Below are 25055 nucleotides of genomic sequence, written 5' to 3'. Positions count from 1 at the left end.
AGCTATTGCGTTGTTTTCCTTTTATCGGTTATATTTTGCGCTATTTTACACACGGCTTGTCCCTGGCATGTCATGTCGTAAAGCCATAAAGCGAGTGCTTCGTGTAATTAGGAAGTAGCAGACACAGAAACAATGGTTAAAGGTTCCGCTGAGTGTAGGGCAAAGTTCGCACTGTGATCGTTTTTAATAATAGACCCATCATTGTGATTAACACATTTTCTTTCTCATGAAGCATTCACGACATATCACGTGGAAGTAAATTATGAATAGGTAGAAACGTGTTCATCGGGCCCTCCCAAACAAACTAATAATATGCCAATATGACTGATATAACTTTACTTATTTCCTGATGACAACTAACTTGTTGCTCACTTTAAACGATTGGACTTAATTTACCCCCAAAGCTTGTTGTAGAATGATTGCTGTTTTAAAAGAATAAAGTTAATATGTACCAAAATATAAGACATTAGCGTTTCCAAAACCATCATTTGAGGATATGGCCGGTGAGAGGAAATAAGATTATCGTAACTAGGAGGAAACAGTTCTGCAACAGTTCCACCCTCCAGTGCGACCCACTGAAGCAGAAAACCCGGGTTAGGTTCACCCTCGGTTCACTATATTCAGCCACAGCGGTCTCTCCACATTGGTCTCTCCACATTGGTCTCCATCTTCCCGAGCTGTCCTCACGTGTCCTGGGCCGTCTCTCTCACATGACCCGAGTGTTTGTTCCCGTGATCAGCGCCACCATCTCCGTCTGTGTCACCGAATATCACTTTTGATCCTCCTCACCCTGATGGATATGCTCGAACAGAGTCTGGAAAACACAAGGTAACTCCGTGTCGGCTAACTTGAGTTAGCCTGTAGCCACAGCATGCTAATGCGAGCCCTAGTTTACGAAGATTAAAAGGCCTAGGCTAAAGTGATGAAAAGTAAGTTTTTGGACTTTTTAAGACGTACTCAAATACTTTGCACGTGACCAATCATCAAAACAAAGCCAGTCGTGTCTTTAACTCTAATCTCAAGCCTCTATTTGTAACGACTCGGATGAAGTTAGCACGAGTGAGCTTTTTAAGTAACTTTGACCAAATTTGCGCACTCTTGATCTGGGTAACTTGAGGACACTGGTGTTTGTTTTGATCGTTGAATGTGTCGCATTGTCGCATGACCGTAATGATAACATGAATTAGTTCTTGCACATCATTTACTTCACTTGTGTGCATTATTCTGAACTTTTACCTACTTCACAGTCAAGAAAAGCACGACGAGGAGGCTGTACTGGCGGAAGGTGAGAACATGCAGAAGCAATGTTATTATATGAGGTAATCGTCAACTAAATCACAAATACATCACCAAGCCTCGACACACAGCCCAGTTCAGGGGCGGACTGGCCATATGTCCATTCTGGAAGAGCACAGAAGGGCCACCGAGCTTTACCCGAATCTAAAAGAGGATGAAAACAAACAAAAAAAGTGCCGGAAAAGCAACAAAAAAAGTGACAAAAAATGTGATGAAAAGTCAACAAAAACACTTCAACAAAGCAACGAAAAGGCCACAAAAACGTGACAAAACCATGACAAAAAAATGTGACAAAAACACAACAAAAAGTAATGAAGAAACAACAAAACTATGACAAAAAATGCGGCGACTTGACAAACGTTGTAGGTCTCAGCTTTCAAATGAGGTGTTGCTCTCCAGCCGAGAAGCTTTTAGATTTGGGTAAAGCCGAACTGGAGAAATTGCGCTCCGTTAAAGGAATAGGCCACCGTTTTTACATACTGAGATATGCTCTTACCTCACTTTAGTCGAGTTAATATATCCCCGTCTGGTCTTTGTCCGTGCGCTCTGCCAGGCAAACGGAGCACATACGCAGCCTCTCCCACATGTCACATAGCTCCAAAAAAGCTCACGATAGAAGCTACCAAGCTCTTCCACGTGTTCCCTATTTAAATAAAGTTACGTGAAGTGTTTTCATGCGAAGTATATTTACACAGAAATGTAACATGTCGATTTTATAAGCAGATTAAAAGGGGTACTATATTATGAGGTGTAATGATACGAGGAGTAAAACGTCCGCGCAGTAACTCCTAAAGGTTATTGACGGAAGTGAGCGGGGAAGTCTTTAGGAGTTACTGCACGGACGTTTTGCTCCTCGTATCATTACGCCTCACAATATAGTCCCCCTTTTAATCTGCTTATAAAATCGACATGCTATATACTTTATTTAAATAGGGAACACGTGGAAGAGCTTGGTAGCTTCTATCGTGAGCTTTTTTGGAGCTATGTGACATGTGGGAGAGGCTGCGTATGTGCTCCGTTTGCCTGGCAGAGCGCACGGACAAAGACCAGACGGGGATATATTAACTCGACTAAGGTTAGGTAAGAACATATCTCAGTATGTAAAAACGGTGGCCTATTCCTTTAAGGCGAGTGGTAAGTGCACATTTACGCTAATTTGGGCCAGGCTGGTCAGAGTCCAGGGCTGTTTTTCAGTCCCAGTCCAGCCCCTGGCCCAGTTTGCATGTCTGTTTCAGTGGCTCTTAAACATTTCACACCAAGTGCCACCGAAAAAGTCCCCCTGACCCTGAACTTTATTAATTCCACACATCTCTCATATTAACCAGAGCCAACCTGCTTAGCTTCCGAGATCAGAAGAATGACCATTCACCGGGAACTCGCCTTTCTTAGCACCACCAGATCTAATCTAGGAAAGGACTATTCCAGGTATAAAGTAGGACAAAACCACAAGATTCTAAACCCCCACAAAAGATGACACACCGTCAATAAAAATGACTCTAAATGAAACGGTAACTGTAGAGAGCAGCCGAGTGCCACGTCAAGCCGCTTGTGTACCATAACTGTACAACTGCTCACACGTCTTTTCTTTTCCTTACCCCCGTGTTTTTGTGTCTTCTTCCCACAGAGCGAACAGGAGACGTCCCAGCGGGTGTGACAATAGCTGGTGTTCCACAGGCTGCACATTTTGGCGACCATAACCTACAATATCAGTTCCGTGCAGAAGGTGGGCAGGTATGGGTCTTTGCACTTTCTTTTTTCCCACCTTCAAGCTTTGATTGTGCACGCTTGTCATCCTCCCCAAATGGATGTCTTGTTTTAGCTTGAATATTACCAGGCCTGATGAGGATGTTTGTGTGAAGTGCAAACTAGAGAAGTGCGTGTGTGTGTGAAGGTGTTCTAATGCTTTCAAGCCACGTGCTCCGGTTGCAAAGCCACACAAGTCAGGAGGTTAGCGGTTTTGAAATTGCCTTAAAGGTTTGTGTGTTTTTCTCAGTCCCATGATTGACCGGTGACTTTGTCCAGGGGTTTTTCTCCTCGCGTGCCGCTCTTTTCAGCGCCAGTCGAGGTGGTCAGTGGAAAAAAAAATTCAAACGAAAAGGCAAAACAAAACCAATACGAGCGATAACCCAGCGATGTTTGCCGCACACGCCCATTTTTCAGCAATTTTCCCGCAATAAAATTAACCAAAGTCTCCCATGCGGCTTATTTGGGCTGTAAACAAGGCAAGTGTGAGAGGATCATGTGATTGCAATCTGCGCTATGATTGGCACGAGGCCCCTGTCACATGTCAGTCAGGAGGAGAGTCACATGATGGGAAGATACAAATGCTGTGATTCTTGGGACAAACAAGCTCATTTTCGACAACTTATTTCGGCCCCAATTAAATCAGGCGCATTCTCCAGAGTAAGCATTCGGAGCGGGCTGGCGACGCGATAAGAGCCGACGCCGGAGCAGCCGGGCCCGTTTAGGCAAAGAGTTTGGTTTTTGCGGAAGGAGTTGACATGATAAACAAATCGGCGAGTCAGGTGAGGCGTTTTTAGGCGATTTTAAGGAATGTTTCAAGGATTGCTTTACTTGTTTGCTGGTGAGTTTTCAGCTTTTTTTTTGTTTTTTTTTGTGTGTGCCCATGCTGCAGGTAACTTACCGAGTGGTGCAGGTGACAGACCAGCACAGCGAGGGCAGAGATGAGGGAGGAGGAGCAGTGAGTGTGGTGTCCACAGCCTCGTTTGCCGGAGCCCCTCAGGCTGTTGCTCAGGTAATATCCTTTCAAATATGCCCATGTTTGTCGATAATAAAATAGTATTTCACAAATGTTAGACACAGACTGCAGTCTTTACTAGTTCATTTATGTTACCGTTTGTTCATGACATTGACTTGAATTTTTTTTTTTTTTTTTTTTTTTTCAATGGCCACAATTCATTTAGTGTCTTAACCCCCGCCCTAACCTCTTCCTCCTCGTGATGAGTATGACGAAAAACACTCATCACGGTGGGTTTCGGTTTTGTTTTCATCAAGTTTTTGACACACGTTTTGGTGACATTTTTGTGGCTTGATCAGTTACTGAAAACAAAACAAAATGCGTTAAAAAAGCAATGAACATGTGATGAAAAAACGCAACAAAACGACTAAAACGTGATGACAAAAACAAGGAGGAAGCTTGGATGAGTTTTGCAGGTCTTAGCTTTCAAATGAGGCGTTACTCTGGCCTATGGGCTGTATAGTGTCCAGTCGAGAAGCCTTTAGATTTGGGTGAAGACGAACTGGAGAAAATGTGCTTGATTAAGGCGGTTAAGGGGTTAAAGAACCTAGGCAAGATCCTAGTACATTTAGTGTGATCTTTATTTATTTATTTTAATGTCTTCATGCAATTGAAAGACACACATAATTATACACAGAAGATACACATGCTGTCAATAATTTGTCTATTATAAACGTTTTGAAACAATCCTACATATCTGCGATGTCATACTGTCTGTAAGCATTAAAGCAGTACTACGTAACTTTTTAATAAATCCTTTTTGTAGTCCTTCTGGGGGTAATACAAGTATTAATGGGATGATTGGAGGGTCTTTCATCTCCCCCTGGTGTCTCTGGCCAGAAAACCACAATTGCAACTTCGCTGCCTACGGGTCGGAGCCACCAATACACACTAATCACGAAGAAGAAGCTAACAGGCTAACAACGGGCAAAGCTAACTGCGGGCCAGCACCACTTAAACAGTATTTACTGCCAAGTTTGAGTGAGAAAAATGATGTCCATTGTGTAATTGAGTTGTTGCACAATGTACAATGTCAGCGTAGTATTTACTCTCACGGACAATTAATGAGTTAAAAAAAAAACTTCCGGATTGGATACGACATTTTTCTTTTCTTTTCTTTTTTTCACGTTTTTGACATTTTTTCCCAGCATTTTCATCACATTTTTCTGTTGCTCTTTTGCAGCTTTTCTGTTGCGTATTTGTCACTTTTTCACCCTTGTTATTTGAAAATATGCTTGGTTCAGGCAGTGTTAATTTCGTCGACTAAAATATTTAGTCTTAATTTTAGTCAAAGTGATATATTTGACGACTAAAATTGGACTAAAACTAAATTAAAAGTTTCTCATGAGACTAAAACTATGACTAAAATGACCAGATATTTTAGTCGACTAAAATAAGACTAAATAAAAATGAAAAGGAGAGACTAAAATCATCCAAACTTGTATTGACCGTCTGAAAGAGCCTCAGATCATGTAAATTCTCTGCCAAATGAACAGGTCTGTGCTTTGTTAATGTGAGAGCAGCTCCATGAAGCAGAGGAACAAGATTAAATATGATTATAAGACTAAATTAGTCTTAAATTTAGTTGACTAAATTGACATGCAATTTTAGTCGACTAAAACTGGACTAAAATTGAAAAGATTTATTAGACTAAATCTCAACTAAAATGAAATTACATTTTAGTCAAAAGACTAAAACTAAAACTAAATTAAAATATGATTTCCAAATTAACACTGGGTTCAGGTGGGGGTTAAGAGGTTAACAGATCTGTCTTTGGCGAGGGAACAACAACGTTAGAACATGGTTTAAACTTCAAGAAAATCGATTGCATTGCGTGTTGTTCACTTTAAACAATGCAGAGAAACAAATGACTTATATTATTAATAAGAATTTGTATTGGAGGTCTTCTGGACTCATTTACTGATGGCCTCTTACCCCGCCGCACTCCCACACTTTCCCCTGCTCCCCCAGCTGTCAGCCCACCCCGCGCCTCTCTCAGGGGGGGGAGCAGTGCGGACTGACTCCAATATCCAGTCTGACATATAGTGAGATGCGCTTTTAGCCCCGCTGTGACTTCATTCTTTGCTGAATCTCTCCCCGGTCTCTCGCACATCTCTGTCGCAGGCCGTGATCCAGAACCCTTTTAGTAATGGAGGCAGCCCGGCGGGAGAGGCGGTGGGAGGGGAGACACGCTTCGCCTACTTCCCCGCGACAGCAGTGAGCGACGGGACGGTGTCTGTGCAGGCCGCCGCGGACCCCACACTCACTCAGGCGGGGGGTGAGTCTGCTCCTCGGCTCACTTTTGAGTTGGCACTGCTATTAAGTCTACGCCAGTGGTTCTCAAGACTTTTTCAGGTGGTCCTCGGGGTCAGCTGCAATTTTTGACTTTATTCATTTTCATAACAGATCATTTTGTTTATTATTTATACTTAATAATGCATTTGTTTGTTTTTTCTGGTTTAGTCCAGATCTTAAGCACGTCCAAAGCCTGTATTTAACCAGACCTTTACCGGGCCATCTTTGACTAAACAGTGAAAGAGACACAAGAACAGGACTCTTCTGTAGGGCTGGGTACCATTTTATAAATACCAGAATGATGCATGATATCTTTTTCTGATACCTATACTAAAATGTTTGTCGTCTAGGACCGGAAAACAGAACAATAATGTGTGGTTCTGCAGATTTACAATATCTGATTCATCTCCAATGCAGGGCTGGGCATGCTTTTAAAAACCGACGATTTGGAAAATGGCTAAATCGTTAAATTGATTTAGACACTCTGAAGCCGGCGACTTTCTGACGATCTGCTGCTTCACAAAGGCCGCGTGTTGTGTTTTTAGAGGACGCGGTGGAGTTTTCTTTCCCACCTGTGCCTTTCTCTCACTCTGAGTGGACCATTTAACTCCGCCCCTTGAGTCTCCATGGAGACGGTTGTCAATCACAGTAGAAGCATGAAGGCGATAAAACTAAAACACTTTTGAAAAGTTAATTAATAGGTTTTACTTTTGAGAGCAGACAAGGAATGTCTAACACAGAAATAACCATTTTTAAATAAAGGGTTATGTTATCTTAATGGGCCTAATTGTAGCTGCATTATGATGACCAGGACTCTGAGCAATTTTCTTCATATGAAAGATCAGGAGACTTTTTAAAGTTTATTTCAAATCAAATCAATTAAAATCCTAATTGTCCAAACTGAGTAAAAAAATTGAGAGATTTTCTTTTTTTGGCCATATCACCCAGCCCTACTCAAATATCAAGAAATGTGTAGAAAAATGGGCGGGAAATTGGGAAAAAATGTGGCAAAAAAAGGAAAAAATGTGTAAAAATAAATAATAGGGAGGAGGTGTGGGGCAAAAATAAAAATTGGGAAAAAGTGGGGGAAAACAGGGACATTACTGTGGAATTTTTTTTGATAAAACAAGACAAAATGGGGCAAGAATAAGGATGGGGTGAACATTACGCAATTTATTATATATTTTTTTTAAATGGGGGGGAAATTATATAAATTGGGCAAAAATGGGTGACAACAATTTGAGCTGAAACAACAAGTTACTTCCTTTAATGCAGTCCCTGGACCAACAGCATTATAACTTGGATCTAAAGATATAAGATATGTATTTCAGCACCTGCTTTCTATCGTTTTCTCTTTTCTTTTTTTCCGATGCCGAACTGGTATCGTTAAACGGTACCCAGCCCTACTCTCCTGCACATTTGGCTGTCAAACTATTGCAGATGCTTTGGCCGTGGCCCGGTGTCATCGTGACAATAATTGACTCAGACTGTCACCAAGTGGAATCCAGCATTTGTTCAAATATTAAAACTCATTTTCTCTCAAGTGCAAATGACCATAACCTCACGGCCTGTTTTTATTAGATTTTTTCTACTTATTAAACAACTTTGTAAAAGGAGTCAGCGATTGAACCCCCTGACTTCTACTTTCCCCGCCATGTTCAATCATGTGAGAACACTTCACTGATGAGAAGAGATTCTGGACGGTGGAAACACTAGAGGACAACAAACAATCCAGCCGAGTTTAGCCTGTATCAGCCCTGCCTTTTTAGCAAAGATAAGTGCTTTTCTTCCCCCCCCAGAGCTCTGAGCGGTTTAGGCAGCCATGACACTCCGACCGAGCCATGCGCTGCTGGATAAAGTCGAGGAGCTTTCCACGCTGCCACCTCCTCTGAAGTGAGCGGCGGCGGCGGCGCTTGTTAGTGCCACTGAGCGACACTGTTGTGCGGCCAAGTGTTGTGAATGCGAATAGCTGAGCCTTCCACACGGCAGCACCAGCGCTCTGCAGAACACAGCATTGTTAGAGTCATCATGCATTGTGAAGTAAAAGTGCTGTTGCTCAAAATCTCGCTTTTTGTCGTTTGTCCAGGGCAGTTCTATGTTATGATGACCCCCCCTGACGTCTTACAGGCAGGCGCACAGAGAAACCTCGCTCCTCATACGCAGCAGTTTTCCACGTAAGTATCCAAGCAGCGGTTTTAAGTGTTTGATCAATGTGGGAAATGTTTTCGAATTAAGGATGTGGCATGATTTACTCAATTCTACGGGGAGGCATTAAAGGGATATTTCAGGATTTTTGACATAGGGCCTCATTTCCTTGTTATCCAGAGTGTTGCTGATTTCTGGAGATATTTCTAAATCAAGCAGTTGTTATATTTGAAGAGTTTTGTGGCGCTAGGCTAATGCAGGGCTAGCGCATTTCTATGGTATCAGCTAGCCTGCATTAAAAACAGTCTGACCCGCTCCACAGAGCACCTGAGGCAAATCACTTATAACACCAGATTAACCATATAAATGTCTGTGTCGATAGAGTAATTTTAAACATTTTGCATTTAAAAGACCTTATATTTGAGCAGCATCAGCTTCGTGGTTGTATAAGCTACGCAGCGGCGGAGTGATCTGCTAGAAAATAGTCCCTCAAAATGCGATCATTCATGTGATGCAGGTCAGTTATATTCCAAAAATTATTCTATCGACACAGACATTTACAGTGGGGAAAAAAAGTATTTGGCCAAAATCCAATAGAATGTCTATGTGAAACTGACCAAATACTTTTTTTCCCCACTGTATATGGTTAGTAGGGCTGCAACTAACGATTATTTTGGTAATCGATTAAGCTACCGATTATTTTTACGATTAATCGATTAATCGCTTGGCTGTGAAAGGTGCATGGAAATTGTATTTGTTGTTTTTTATCACATGACGCTAAAGTGGCGCTGCTTGAGGACATGTTGAAACTTAAAGTAAACGTTTGTAGGAGGCTCTTTGTCTTTGTCTCGTCCAATCAGAAGCAGAATTAGCACAGATATTTATGAAATTTACAATGTGCAAAACACGGCAGACCCTAACTTTAAAAACAAAGTAGGTTTTCATCCAAAATACATAATTGTCATGTCTTTTTTGCTCTATTTTAGTCTGTGTTTACTAGAAAACGATTAATCGATTACTGAAATAGTTGACAACTGTTTTAGTAATCGATTAGTTGTCGATTAATCGATTAGTTGTTTCAGCCCTAATGGTTAGTCTGGCATTATAAATGATTTGTCTCAGGTGCACTGTGGAATCTCCAGAAATCAGCAACGCTCTGGATAACTAGGAAATGAGGCCCTATGTCAAAAATCCTGAAATATCCCTTTAAGACCTTCTCTCTCTGGTGCCCATGTAGGGTTGAGCGACTTTAATGAATTCGACAAAACATTGTTGTCGTAGCATTGGACAACAGTGTCCATAAGCTACAATTGATTCCAATCTGAGGGAGATTGGCACATTTCTACATTAGCATCGCTTTATTCCCTGTTTTGATCTTGATTCAGTATTTTTAAGTAAATGATCCTAAAGATCCTAAAGAGTTATAACAAATGTCATCGCTGTTTCATTATGTTGGCTACATTTTAAAAGCTTCCCTATCTTGAAGTGCTAAAATGAAGACAGTTTATAACCCTGAGTAGGCTTGGGCCATCTCTGAAATAAGAGCCAATGGAACGAGCATGAATTGACTGAACATAAGAGCACACATGCTAGGGTTGTTATTGTGATGGATGAGCAACAACACGATGGAGAGCCACCATTGTGATGCCACGCCCCCTCCTGTCAGAAACACGCACTGATCTTCTGTAGGCCTAGTCAACCTCACAACTTTGTAGGGATTGCACTGTAAATTACATCACCAATATTTAACTATTATGCATGTAGCCTACCAGAGATATGACTAGCCGTAATTAGAATAAAGACGCAGCGCTGCTCTTTTTCGAGTTTTAACACTTTTCTCTTGCCAAAATTCGTGTTCCATGACTCTGTTCGGATCATGTTTAGTTTAGATCCATTTATCCTGCAATCCCACAGTTTTCCTAACATAAACAAAATACAAAATACTTTTGGTGGTGATAGATGATGATATTGTCCTTCACAATGATTCACTGTCAACATTGTCAACTACCAGTTAAGGGGACATCGCCCAAACCTAACCCAAACCCATATAAAAAGTCAAATGAGAAATAAAGTTGAAGGCATACGCTTGTACAAAACTACACAAAATCAGATAAAATGATCAAGAAGTGCTTTGATAATCAGAATTTGTGCTATGATTTCAAACAAAAAACCTTTAGTTGAAAGAAAACATTTGCTTTGAGTTCTCATGACTCGAAAAGGTAAAATTGAACCTTAAACCCGCACCACGTAACATTTCACCCAATAAAGAGAATAAAATACAATCATTTATTTCATTAAATATATTTTTATTGTTGATAAATACCAAAAAAAAGACCAAACAGAAGTGTGTTTGCTGTGAGCGCCTCTCCTCAGACCTGACTAAACTTTACTGGAGCGGGACGTAAGGGTGGGTTTATATAAGTTCTCTAAACTTCTTCCTACTCCTTTTGAGCACAAGTCTTTTTTCTTTTCTTTTTTCTGTAAAAGATGTGTGAACTACTTTTCTGCTCAAATGAATAAATGAATACATGAATGATGTCCCCAGCTCGTCTCCATGGAGAAGCTGAGTAAAGGCGGCCACATATGAAATTTAAACAGGTTAGGTCCATTCAAATCCATTTTATGATTATCCAATGCAAAACAAATATCTAAAAAAACAATCTCTGTCATGCTGGTCATTCGGAGCATGTTTTTTAATGCTGGCAAACTGTTAAGCCGGGTGCCTTCAATTAAATCTTACCTCGGTTTGCTGTTATTGGCCAGGGATTATTTAAAGAACGGGTCTAGAGCCGATTAAAACACATGGTTTGGAGTTTGGAGTTTAATTTGAGATCAATATGAAGAAAGCGTCCCGATATCACACGCTCCCAATAGGACGGGCTGAGGCAGTGAAATTGAACTGAATCCTCCTAAATTAGATTTGTGAGGATCATGTCCATTGGTCGCTGCTCTCGGTTACATGTATCAGTCAGTCCAAGTGCAGCTCACTTCTTTTGTGAAGTGTTGCCTATGTGTTTAATACAGTGCTAAAGCCTCTTACACGGAGGATTTACGACGCTTCAGAGGTCATTATTGTTGCCGTCCTCTTTCCCTTTTCTTCCTTTTTTAATCCTCTTATATGCTGTTTATCCTCATATTTACTACCTGCAACCGCTTTAATCACCCATCACATGCTTCCCACCGCGCGCTTTCCCACTGCGGCCTTCACGCAGCTGATTGCTGTTATTAAGCTTAACAGCAGGCTCACCTGAGCAGAGACTCAATGTGTTTTTTTGTTTTAATGAAATGCTTTAACAATAGTAAAGTAGAGCACCTTTGTAACCTGGGAAACCTGGGGGGGAGTGAAGTGAGTTTCTTTAAATGACTTGTCCTTGAAATATTTAATCATATTTTGGTCTATACTGGTAAGGATTGTGAAGGTAATGGGTAGGACTGCCGGGTAGCAGGTTAAACAGTTTTTTTGGGGGGGTACTTGGGGTAAAAATAAAAGATTTCATAATATTGAGGCAAGTCAAGAGAACCATTGCATCGCTCTGATTCATTGCTGGACTATTTTGAACATTCATAAGTTTAGACCCGTGGTAAATTCAATTCTTCGTCTGTGAAACGGAACGGTTTCTCTTACATTTTCAGCATCTGACACCAACTTAAAGGCACACTGCGTAACATTTTGGATTATGCTGTTGCCGGCAATACAAAACACAGACATAGGAAATGCTTTTTAGCAACAGGCAATGAGATTTGGATTTGGACGAGGAACTAACCAATGAACACATTGAGTGCCGCGCTGTTTTGGGGATTTAGCTGTAGGGTGCCAGAACATTTTTCATTGTATTTGTAGCATCACATCTTATTCTATGTAATACCTATGGACCCATGCTGTGGCTCGTATGAAAGATGAGACTCTAAGCTCTCAGTAGTTGAAAACAGTTTAAGTCTTCGTGCCTCGGTTCCTGATAAATCCTTAGCTAAACAGAGGCTAGTTTTGATCAAAATCACTGTTTCCCCCCCCCCCCCCTAGAAACGGAGATATCGCAGGTTTTATGAAACACGTTTTATGAAACTGTCTCCCTCATTTCACTCTCTTCACTGGGCTGTGATTGGAAACAGGGGCTTGAGAAAAAGAACATCGACTATCGTTATTTTAAGAGAATGAATGCGATGAAATGTCCAGATCGTGATTTTTCCATGTTTGTCATTTCGTCATTTATTTCAGTTCTGTTCATCACAGAGCTCCCAAAATCCCACATAAGGTGTATTAGAGTGTCTAGTTGAAATGTTACGCTGTGTGGCTTTACTGACTGGACTAAATTGAGGGATTTGAACCCAGTTGCATAACCCTGGTGTATAGCGATTTGGCGGGTTACATTGGAAACAATTAATGCAGAAATCCGTGTTGGAGGCGCTTTCGAAAGAGGCGCGATGACTCAGTAGCTGTGTCTAATGCGCGTACAACTCGCCATCAGTCAATAATTGGCTTTACCGCAGCGTTAAAAGCGCGGATCCCTCACTGCCGAACACATGACTTCTTCAAATTACGCGATCACGCTCTTCTGTGAATCTCCCCATTCTGCAGCGCCCTCCCACTTGTGAAAATGATTGCCGGGTTCCGTTCCGCTCCCAGATAAGATAACGGGCTCCGAATCGACAACACTGGCCTTCATTTAGCTCCTCCATAAAGACACTTTTATTTTCACGAGTAACTCACACAGAGACGCGCACACAATGATGTCGACGCGGCTCCCCTTTCATCGCTCGCCAGTTTTTTTTTTTGGGGGGGGGGGGGATTGAGCGGATGGCACTGTAGGATCCTGGGAGAGTTCTGAAAGTTGCACGCATCGCGAAGAATTAAGCTCCTTTTTCTTGTGGACAGCTATAGATTCACGCCGGGTTTGGCAGCCGCCGCGGTACTTTTTCAGAAGATGGCTCGGTGTTTATTGCGCACAGCAGAAGTGCTTTCCCCGCTCGGCGGCAAAGAGGGAGCTTTGCGGAGCAGCTGTGTGGGCCGCGCCTCACAGGCTGTCTCTGTGCTCGAAAAGTTGAAATGCAAACAACAGCAGAAGATGGTCATTTGCAAGTGATTTCAAATTAATATATTCACACTTTCTGTATACATCATTATGGCTCATGTAGTTGAGGGTGTGGGGGGGGTGGTTGTCGGAGAGGCCGATTTGAACATTATTCCCTTGTCATAAACATACCTGGATCCTATGTTTTCTGGGATTAGATCAGCACCTCTGCATTTAAAAGCCTTTAAAGTGACAGTCTTTAAGTTTAAATGTTATTTACACATTGAATAGATTGTTTTTGAATTGGCCGTCTGGGCCTACAACGTGACATAAAGGAAGGAATGTCAAAGGCACACTATGCAACGTTTTATGTAAAAAAAAAAGAAGAAGAAGTTTATATTAGTGCGTGTTGACATTTCAGTGATCCGGCGTCTGTATGGGGGGTTCGCTTGGCGCCTTTCACTTTCCATCCCGGTGGCTAATATTGGTGCTTCAGGATCAATTTAATTTCAGGTTTCTTGGGATTTCTGGTGGATATGGTTCAATCAGCAGTGACAAAACCTAAAAAAACAATAGAATGCAGCGTCCTACAGGCCATGGGGATTATAAAGGTGCTGTGCTAACCGGCCATTCATCTGGTGGGTCTCCGAAAGGTCAAATACGAATTGATGTCACCTTTTTTTTTCTTGTTTTACATAAAAAGTTTCATAGTGCACCTTACGAGAGGTCGACCTATATGGGGTTTTCTAAGGCCGATATCAATTTTTTGTGATTTCTACTGGCTGATGCTGATTTTTGACTGATTATTTTTGGCCGATTGTTTGAAATGTCTGGTCTATAATTCGGTAAAAACATAAATACTTGACCACTCCAGCAGTGACCGGTTTATTTACTTAGGTGATTCAATCATAGTTTCTGTCCCAGCTTTGAGTAGTTGCCGTTAGCATTAGCATGCTGTTGCTAACTAGGCAATCAGAAATGCATCAAAATGACATGCAGCATGTCCATGTTGACTCAGGTTTAGTGAAACTTATATTTAATAAACTTGTATCTAATCCATTTTCATTGCAATGTTTCTCTGTTCCCCTGAGGCCTAGGGAGTTGTGGGAGGACTCATTTTAAAGCCCTCACTCTTTCCAATGCATCCCGGAGATATTAGCTTTTTTCGGCTCTCGATCGGCCACTAATCAATCTTGTGAAATCCCCAAATATCGGCTGGCCAATATATATCGGCGGACCTCTACACCTTACGCAGGTTTAAATGTTTGACACATTCAATAGATGGTGTATAATTGACCGCGTGAGCCAGCAATATGACATAAAAGAAGGAATGTTAAATAATGATGTTTTTTCTGAAGTCCTTTCCTATCCTGATCTCAGCAACTAATCAGAATTCCCGGCGCCATCACTTAATCACTTTGACCAATGAGACGAGCTTTCCTGTGAACCGGCCCGTCAGGTCCAGTTATTTGAAATGTCTTTCTCTCTCTCCTCATTTTGCAAACTGGGAGTGGTTTTCAGGTCCCATCTGGAGGGGCAAACTTGATTTATTTACTTTTGAAAATTCTCTCATTTTTCAATCTTACAGACTATCACTTTAAGGCATTCTGGACACCGCTTTTATTACAACTTCTTGCATAGCTTTTTAAAATATTGATAGATCCCGCTGCTGCCTGCAGATCACGCTCCACCTTCACTTTGAGATGCAAACAACAACACAGTCCAAGGCTGGTTGATGACTTTTCAAAACACATGTTATTTTAATTTTATAGCGGGAAGAGTCGATGCTAAGGCTTCCCACAAGTAGGTTAGATATATACACTTTAACACTGACACACACAGGTGGAAAATGTGGCCCTTGTTTACTGTTGCATCTGACATTCAAATGATAAACAAAGCTGGAGCTATAATCTGCTCCAACATGTTCTTTTCACGTTTTTGTCAGCGTTGTCTTTCTACCAAACGTTGCCCTGAATTTGGGCACATTTCTACTGACCTCCTCACGATTTTTGAGATTATTTATCTACTTTAATTTTTTTCTTTTTGAAAAGTTTCTCAATGAGCTTCTTGCTCAACCTCTTCCTCCTGAACAATGCACGTTATAGATACAGACGGCATCTCTGGCATCGCCCATATATGGTTATGCTTGAAAACAGTTAAGGGGGAAAACAATTTGGAGAAAAATCTAAACTTTCTCTAATTATTCAAAAACTACTTTAACAAACGCTGAATTATGAATATAGTTTTCTACTAAATAAAGAAACAAAGACATGGAGAGGAGCAAAGAGGTTCAACAGCCCATAAATACATAAATAATGGAGAACACTAACTTGATGCTTCATGTTAGCATCGGGCTAATGCTAACGGTTAGCTAGTGCTAGCTACAACTGCCGTTTTTTTTCACTTCTACAGAACAATCTGCTGTGAGAAAATATCCACATGGACCCGATTTACACTTGACTTTATTTGTATGTGATAAATACGTTCATATTTCACCAGAAAATGGAAAAAAAGAGTGAAAAATTGTGTTTCTCTAAAGATTGTATTTTCCCCCTTGGCGAAGCCCCGCCCCCTCCTATGACGAGATGCCGTTTGTATCTTTGTCAAGTTTGGCTTCACCCACATCTAAAAAAAAAGCTTCTTGAAAAAAGCGTCAATAGTGTAAAAAAAAAGTGATAAAAAAGCATTAAAAAAAAAAAAACACCACGTGATGAAAAAGTTACCATCAGTTTTGTAGGCCTTAGCTTTCAAATGAGGCCTTACACCGGCTCACAGGCCGTAAGCTCCAGCCCGGAAGCTTTTCGATTTGGGTAAAGCCTCGGTTAAAGCAGTACTAAGTAACGTGTTTACCTTAATAAATCCTTTCCGTAGTCCCTGTGGGGGTAATACAGGTGTTTATGGGATGATTGGAGGGTCTTTCATCTCCCCCTGGTGTCTCTGACCAGAAAACCATGTTTGCAACTTGACTGCCACCGGTGCGGAGAAAGCAATACACACTAATGGAATCACGAAGAAGAAGCTAACATGCTAACGGGCAAAGCTAACTGCGGGCTAACGTCACTTTAAACAGTATTTACAGCATTGTTATACCATTGTATAATTGGATGCACAGTAACCCTCTCTCCCTTCGCCTTTCCTGTCGCTGTAGTATTTACTCTCCAAGACAATTAATAAGTTAAAAAATCGTAACTTTCTACGACACCTGCAGTTGCACTTATGGCCTCTAGGGGGAAGAGTTACTTAGTACTGCTTTAAGCCCTGTATTGAAATTGCACATCATTGCATGTACTGGCTCTCTCTCTCTTTTTTTTTTTTTGGGGGGGGGGGATTGTTTATATTTATCCACGCAATCATTTATGCCATTTTTAAATGTTCAGCACAAGTCGTTTCCAGGAAAGTGACATTTTTGTGACGGGCGAGCGAAATGAGTGAAAAGTAGCCGCCTTATCTTGCATTTGCAGATGAAACGGAGGCGCTGGAAGGTTTCCGCTGCAGAGGACGGTTGGCGCAACACACACACACACACACACACACGTTTTGATTTAATTTCTTGGAGCAAATGGAACAAGTTATCGAATGAGAAAGCACACCGACACGTCCCCCCCCCCCCCCCCCCCACATCGTTCCTTCTCTGATGTGCCATTCGTCGGCAATGACCCCAATCCATTGTTGTTAGCCGGCGCGCCTCGTGGCTAACGTATTTCCATTAGGACTCCGAAAATTAGGTCATTGTTCTCTGCTCGGAAACAATAAATGGACCCTCTCCCGCTGTTATTTTAGAGTCCTGTTCGACGCGGGGATCTGTCTTTTTCACTCCCACCCCCTCCCCGTTCAGCCTAGTTCTGAATGTTTCTAGGTTAGTTTTTTACAAATTTAGTCACATGAATATTAAGAAACGCCTAGATTTTGGTTTCGTGTCAAGGTCGCGCTGAAATATTAAACTTTCTTGGCGCGGAAGTTTCAGTCGTTTTTTTCCGTGAGGCTGGTGCTTGGTGAGCGAGGTTTGCGAACCCCCGCGCTCGGCTCAAGGTTGGAATCGCTTCGCTGGAGGATTCCCAAATGACCAGGCAGGCCACCCTTAACAGAGGGCGGCTGACTCTGCTGTTTTTTTTTGTTTTTTTTCCGTCAAATTCTTCAACAACGTCCCACATCCCCGTAGACATTCCCACCGCTCTGTTACCTTACTTATTCAGCCCACATTTTTCTCTTATTGCCGTAGTACAGTAGACTGAGGCTGAATCCATTATGCAGCCCAAATCCCATTAAGATGTGTTGCGATACAAGCGAGGCTGCCGTTTGGCTTGGTTTCCTATCTCCGCTGCGGATATCGCGGAGTATGTGGAGTCGTGTTGATTAGCCCACAAATTCACCGGCCCAGAATAAAGACTTCAGGTGCTCAGGGACGGAGAACAAGAACTTTGTAAGAATTATTGAGGAAGAATGTAGTTTGTGGGCTTTTTTTTTTTTTTCTCACACATCGCCTTTGCTTCAGTAATATATTTAAACCATGTCACTGTTTCCCAAATACACCGCCTGGCCCTAGAAAAAAAAGTGTCCACTTGGATTGAACTAGCTGGGGATGCCGCTGCTGGTCTCGGTTCATCAACACCAAGCGAATCAGCACGACCAAAAGTGGGCGATATTGACAAAAAAGAATATCTCAATATTTTTGGGGGACTTTCTTGGTGAAGATGACGAAACGAGATCTTTGCAAACAATCAGATTTATGTGAACATGAGCTGGCAATGATCTAAATCTAGATTGCTTTAGTCGCTCAAAAAGACGGTTGTCTCGATCAAACAACGGAAGAGAAAACACTTTTTTTTGAGGGACTTCACATCAAGTATGTTTTTGCGTGTGCGTGATATTGTGATCTTGTTGACCAGTGGTTCCCAAAGTAGGTCCGGGGTCCCTTGGAGGGCCTCAAAGGCACTACAAGGCATCTCCCTAAAGCTTGTCTGCAATCTACATTTATTTGCTAAGATGTACCACTTTAACCTGGCCTTCAGCCTATAGTCATTCCTGTATGTTGCTGAGTAAGTAATAATAATGCATTTAGCTGTAAAATAATAACAAATTCCTTTAAATGGAGTAAATTATGTTATTGGGGGGCCCTGATGTCACAGTCTTTGGGAATGGCTGTCGTAGACGATACATTGACCACCTCTAGTCCAGATCTTGGCCCCATTGAGAATCTTTGGGATGTGCTGGATAAGGCTTTGGGCAGTGGTGACACTCTCCCATCATCAAATCAACATCTTGGTGAAAAATTATCAACATTGAATCGTCTGACATTGCAGAAGCTTGTTGAAATGGTGCTGTAATCAAAGCTAAAGGCGCCGCAGTCAAATATTAGAGCGTGTGACCTTCCTTTTCTTTTGCTCAGGCAGTGTAGTTATATCCTGCCACTGTTGTCACTGTAATGCACTCAAATATCAAACACAAGATTTAGCTCGAAGCTAGTTTCCATCTTCAGTGTTATTCAATTTTAGGACACTATATATTTTGCGCTTCAAGTTAGACATCGTACCATTAAACTTAGGGAACCAAAAAGGCTTTCAGCGGCCCTGCTTTTGATCACCAGTCCATTACACCAGTGCTTCTCAAACTGGTACCACTGGTGGTACTTGGGCTGGTTCAAGTAGTGCTCATTTCAGATTCGATTCTTTTCAGTGTTGCTTGCGGTGTTTGGCAAGTTACCCGCGTTTTGTTTTGACAACTTTAACTACACACAATGGCAGATCCTAAACACCAACTTCCAACTTGATACGGTGCTGCATTTAACCTCGTAACCCTCACCTCAACCCAAATCTAAAAAAAATTAGAGGAAAATGAGGATGAAAATGCAACAAAAAAAAGCATTAACATAAAAGAGCAAAGAAAAGTAACATAAACGCAACAAAAAAGCGATGAAAGTACAACAAAAAAGTAAAAAAAAGCCACTAAAGAGAGAAAGGGGGAAATAAAGCGACAAAATGTGACAGGGCAGCACAATAACAAAACAAAAGAGCAACAAGAAACGGGTAAAAGAAATGCGAGGAAAAAGATCAGTTTAAATTAGTTTTGTAGGTCTTAGCTTTCAAATGACGCACTGGCCTATAGGCTGTAAACTACAGTCCAGAGGCTTCTAGATTTGGGTAAAACTGAACTGGAGAAAATGCACTGGGTTAAGGCGGGAGGGTTTTGAGGTCAAATGCATTTGGAACTTGAGTTACTTGAATTGTAATGACTAATATTACTTGCACAAAATACTGCTATATATGTTTTATTCCTTAGTTATTTAAAACAAGTAATGTATTTTCGTAACTTGTTGTAGGGCGCACATTTGTTGTACCACATTTTTTGGACTCGATGCGATACCGATACTTTTGGGGTGATTTTTCTCGATACCACTACCGATGCTGGTCATTTTGTATGGGTGAATGTATTTCAATTAATATACATTTCTAAAACTGGTTGTATAATTAGTAGGTAAATTAAAATTAGATTACTTCATTTCATTTTTCATTTATTTAATCATTTGAGCAGAAAGGTATGCCAACATTTTACAGAAAGAAAAAATACAAAACAAGACTTATAGTAAACCTACCCCTCATCTCTCATTCAAGTGATCGTCACATAAATTTTCCGCTATACTAATGCAGGAAACCGATGCATGAGTCTGTGCTTACTTATTGATATAAATTGTTTATGATCGTACAAAATGTCAAAGAATTTCATCATTTACAGCTACCAAATAATGAAAATAAAGGATTTATCATTTACAGTCGTAAATAAATAAATACACCATATGGTGCATAAAAATATATATAATATCGCTCAGCCCTGCTATACCAACTATACCCAAATGTACAAGCTCCGTATAACCATGTAGAAATAGAAACTATCTGTCCATCGTCATTCACTTAAGATTGACAGGGAAAGGGAAAGAAAAAATACATGTAAATATCCTTGAAGTACTTTAACATACTTTAACTGGTTAATTAAACAGTGTTAATATAAAATTAAATACATGAACAAACAGAATCTAAACCAGAATGATATGGCTGGCTTAGTTCAATTCCCTGCTGCTGAGGACTGTTTTGGCTCAGAACAAAGATGTAAATCATCCATATATGTTTAAAATTGCTGCCACGCCTTCTTTTTACATATGCAAATGAGTATCGATGCTTTTTGGGCAATATCGATACTTAAAAAGTATTGGTATTGATATATCAATACTGTGGTATCGATCCGCCCATCCCTAACTCGTTGTAATACGTTACCCCCAACACTGGTTTCTTGTTTTTATTTGGACCTCGTGTCTGTAATAAAGGCCTGGGAATCAAACTAGCAACCTTAGACATTAGCGCTAACTGCTGTGGCACCCAAAGAGCCACTGGTGCTTGAACCACCAGCCTTTGGGTTCAAAGACAAAGGCTTCTCCGACTAAGCTACCGCCACCACTTCCTCTTCTCTCCATTCCTTCCTCCGCTCATAATGACCAATTAATTTTAACACATGTTTCCTGTAATTAAAACAATAATTAGGGAAAGAAACAATATCCCTGGCCACCGTTCGTGAAAGCACTGCTTTTACAGCCTAATAAAGCGCGAGCATCCCCCCCCCTGGGCCACGTCTTGTTAAAAGGACAGCCGGCAAGAATAAAAAAAAGGTTAGATGAATCTCTGTAGCCTCCTGATAGTGTGACCACAGCACCTCGCCGCTCGAATTAGCATGCACACTGAGACGGCCGCCGCTACAAAGGCCGCGCGTTTGAAGATAACAAGTTTTCTAAGGCAGAGGGATTATAGATGTGGTTCAGCAATTGGACTGGACCCGTGCCAAGGTGCATGTTAGTCAGACGGGAGGGAGATATGCCCATAAGTGTGAAGAAGAATGCCTTTTATTTTACTTTCCCCCTGTCTGCAGGAAAATGGACGGACCTCGCGCGCCCCGAGATGAAAGGAGAAGAGCGCAGCACAATGAAGGTGGGTAATTATCGCCTTGATTGCGCCTTTTTTCTTTTTTACGATTTCTTGCAAGACAATGGGAGAGTTTTTTTTATGGAGTCACAAAAGCATGCGTCTCTTAATGGGCACTAGAGGTCAGTGTGGGGCTGCGGCAACCGAGCCCTTTTCCCTGGCACAAACAAGCTCTAAGTGGTTCCGCAACAGGAAAAGAGAGACGTTTGCTTTATAATGATGTCATTGCAAGGTCGTTCTAATACTTTCTTCTTCTTTTCTTTTCTTTTCTTTTTTTTTTTATGTGAAATTGTGGAAGTTGAGAGACGGAGGAGGGACAAAATTAACAACTGGATCGTGACTTTGTCCAAGATCATACCAGACTGCAGCATGGACAGCACCAAGACCGGAGCAGTAAGTGATGTATGTTTAACTATAACAAACTAAGGTCTCATCTGTACATTTGAATGTTCAGTCAATTGTTAAGCACATCCAGAATATAAATCCACATTGGTATCCATTTAGAGCAAAGGGGGCATCCTGTCCAAAGCCTGCGACTACATCCGCGAGCTGAGGCAGAGTAACCAGCGGCTGCAGGACAGTCTGAAGGAGGTGGAGAGGATACAGATGGACAACGAGCTCTGCCGACAGCAGGTATGGCTCCGTCTGAAGTCACTCACAGATGCACGCTTCATGTGAAGCGCGTTCAGCTTCAGTACGGAGGAAATAATGTTTTTGAATCAAATATGAGCCCAAATGTTCCTTCCAGCAGGTTGCTATTGCGGATAAATAAAGTTTTTCCAGCGGGCAGCCATAGGAAGCTCCGTATGCGCCTGTGAAGATTGCTTCCTCCCAGAATAGTTGTGAGCTTTTAAGATGGTTGCAACATCCCAAACTCTGCGCTGTGTGAATCCTCATTTCTGAGACAAACCTCCAGAGATTGCAGGCTCTATTGCTGATCATCTCAGGCAGACTAAGAGGATCAAAGCGTTTGCACTCATATAATGAGACGTGTTACCTGGAGTCTGTCTGACAGACTGTGGGAATCGTACTCACAGGGGTTACGCGAGAACTAAGTGCATGCTAATGCACTCAAAACTATTGTCAAATCTCGCAGCTCCGAGGCGACGCTTCCCTTTTGAATCCTAGGCCTGTAAGGCACTGAGAAATATATTCCTGTTCTGACGCTCAAAGCATAATCTCTGCCTCAGCAGCGCAGTGGGGAGGCAGTGAGTTTGGCTTTCACCCAGGGGAGATGTAGCTCAGATGACATACGTAGCTGCAGATGTGATAATCCACTCGCCGGTGGACAGCAGTGTGTTTGAAAAAGGCCACTCACTGTCCTGTCTTTAATCTGTCTTTTATATCTCTGACTGTACCTTACCCTCCACCCACGCGCCACTCTTCAAATGGAAAAGTTTCTGCTGTAAACTTTGAGGTAAATTCGGCAGCCTGGCGCAGTTGTTGATCATTTTCCCTCTTTTTTTTTCTTTTCTTTTTTTCTACTTTGTGTTCTTCAGATCGAGGAGCTTAAGAATGAGAACGCTTTGCTGCGCGCTCAGCTCCAGCAGCACGGCATCGAGCTGGTGGGAGAGACCCCTCCTCAGTGAGAGCTCATCTGAGCGGGACACACCACTCTGACACTTCCCACGCGCTGCTCACGGCGGCGTGGGGGGGGAACCACTTTTGAAGAATTGCTTTTTTTTTGTTGCTTTTTTTGTTTTTTGTCATGAACACATCCTTCCTTCCTCAAGTCCCCGGCCGTGGAACTCGTCAGCGGCCATTTTGAGCCGCACCTGACTGCTCCAACCCTGTCGAGGTGACCCACCCGTTACCACCGGACAAGAAACTGCCAGCTCACACCGGCGGAGAGCGTCACTCGCACAACCCTGAACTGCCTTTCCCTTTTTTTTTTTTTTTTTTTCCACCTGCTTTTGTTCATTTTGCTCATGCTTTTATTTTGTGTTTTTTTTTTTTGTGTGTGTGAATTCAGTATTAAGTTGTTTCGCCGCTTTAATTTATTAGTCCGCTTGCTGACGGAGACCAGTTACCGATTGGTTCACGGAATGCTCAACAGCGTAGCCCGCTCTTTTATCCAAAGACTAACAAGAAGCAGCGCCGGCGTCTTCTTCGCACGCACTTTTGCAGCATTGCCAGTCGATACCGTATAAAGGTGGCCTCTTCCTGTTAGAACTTCCTGTTAGAATTCTACACGGCACGTGCAATGTGGGAGCTTGATGGGACACGAGTGGTATACTTGAATTTTCGGGGCATTTGATGAAAGATGAAAAGAAAAATCTACGAATTTGGGAAATGAAAGATCCAGCTGGTAAATTGCAGAACGCTGATCAACCAAAACGAATGAGCTAATTAGACTCCGCCAAAAAACAAAAGAGATGACGCTTTTAATTAAACATATCTTGCCAGCTTAATGTATTTCGATTGAAAGCATTGATTTTTGCAGCACATATGGAAAAATAATTCTACGGGAAATCGTGGGATAATCTAGTTAATGAATCAGTTAGCATGTATGTATTGTGAGCGCTCTGAAAAGGCAAACTAGGAGAGGGAAAAGCACCGAATTACCAGCGCCTCCATATATGTAAGGATGTTTGTGTTCATCCACTCTGTTCTATTTCAGTGTGGCTTCACTTCAAATGGAGCGAGAACATACGGAGAGAGGGCGGCCCCCCTGCCGAGAGGCGCCGCGAAAAGATTCAAAAAGGTGGATTCGCGGAGTTCACGCTTGGAAAAAAAAATAACTTCTCCGGTTGTGCTCATGCATTCGCCCTAGTCTGTGGTTCAGTGTGAACAGCCAGAGTTGTATGGTTCCAATCCGCCTTTTAACTGCAAAGACGCTATTCAGACATGCTTAAAGGGGGGGTATTATGCTAAATCGACTTTTTCAAGCTTTACATCATGTTATTTTGTCATTCCCTCATTAAAAACATGCCTGAAGTGTTGCCTTGGCACATTCACGTATTTTTGAGTAATCTGTAAAAACTCTGATGGCGGCCATTTTGGGGATAGTCCTCCTAGGAACGCCCCCACCTCCTGGAGACGCCTCCGAGCTTTACTGCATTTACAGACCATTTACAGACCAACAGAAGGCTTGGTCATCATTGTAGTGCGCTATAGACTGGTGCTATGTGACTGAAGAAAGCATAATACCCCCTCTCTGATTGTTGAAGCAAACATGAAACAAAAACTGTATCAAAGTTCAACATCTTCTCTCAGTCGGCAAAAATGAACTTTGGTGAAAGACGGTGGCGGCGATTGCGTGACATAACATTCAAAGCAGTCTATAGTTTAAAATTAAGCTAATTCTATGGTGGTAGCTATGGTAACAGAGAAAATGCTGATGTTTTGTTATTTAGTTTATGGTTCATAGCTCTGCAATTGCTGGACCTATCCACGTGAAACAAATACTGGCACAGAGTCCAACGTCTTCTCTATCACCACTAATGACTAAGGTTAAATTATTGTCTCATAATGGTGTTCCAAAACATCATTTTTATTTGAAAGCACTTTCAGCCAGATGATTGGAGCTCAACCCCTCACAAAGAATGACTGGGGCGAACATTTCTGTTTGGAGATTTCCTTTGTCTT

At 41.8% G+C, this 25055-nt stretch overlaps 1 protein-coding gene across 2 annotated transcripts; it reads left to right on the top strand.

Moving 5' to 3' along the window:
- Positions 1-556: 556 nt before the first annotated feature.
- Positions 557-23368, top strand: usf2l (upstream transcription factor 2, c-fos interacting-like). Of its 2 annotated transcripts, none has more exons than XM_079561965.1 (10): positions 557-828; positions 1248-1285; positions 2921-3027; positions 3932-4051; positions 6179-6332; positions 8436-8523; positions 21415-21473; positions 21766-21860; positions 21972-22100; positions 22967-23368. In XM_079561965.1, the coding sequence occupies exons 1-10, from the start codon at positions 794-796 to the stop codon at positions 23054-23056; spliced, it is 915 nt and encodes a 304-aa protein (XP_079418091.1). In that variant the 5' UTR covers positions 557-793; the 3' UTR covers positions 23057-23368. The 2 variants fall into 2 exon arrangements, with proteins under 2 accessions (XP_079418091.1, XP_079418090.1); XM_079561964.1 differs by having other exon boundaries at positions 21766-21869.
- Positions 23369-25055: the final 1687 nt, after the last annotated feature.

Source organism: Gobius niger (genome assembly GCF_951799975.1).
Source record: "Gobius niger genome assembly, chromosome: 8".
Classification (NCBI taxonomy): domain Eukaryota; kingdom Metazoa; phylum Chordata; class Actinopteri; order Gobiiformes; family Gobiidae; genus Gobius; species Gobius niger.
Note: the sequence above shows the minus strand (reverse complement) of the source record. Positions and strands in the feature narration are given on the sequence as shown.

Coding starts and splice junctions, on each gene's coding strand:
- usf2l (XM_079561964.1), top strand. CDS start 794: ATGGATATGCTCGAACAGAGTCTGGAAAACACAAG. Junction 829..1,247: donor CAGAGTCTGGAAAACACAAG/GTAACTCCGTGT, acceptor CCTACTTCACAG/TCAAGAAAAGCACGACGAGG. Junction 6,333..8,435: donor CACACTCACTCAGGCGGGGG/GTGAGTCTGCTC, acceptor TCGTTTGTCCAG/GGCAGTTCTATGTTATGATG.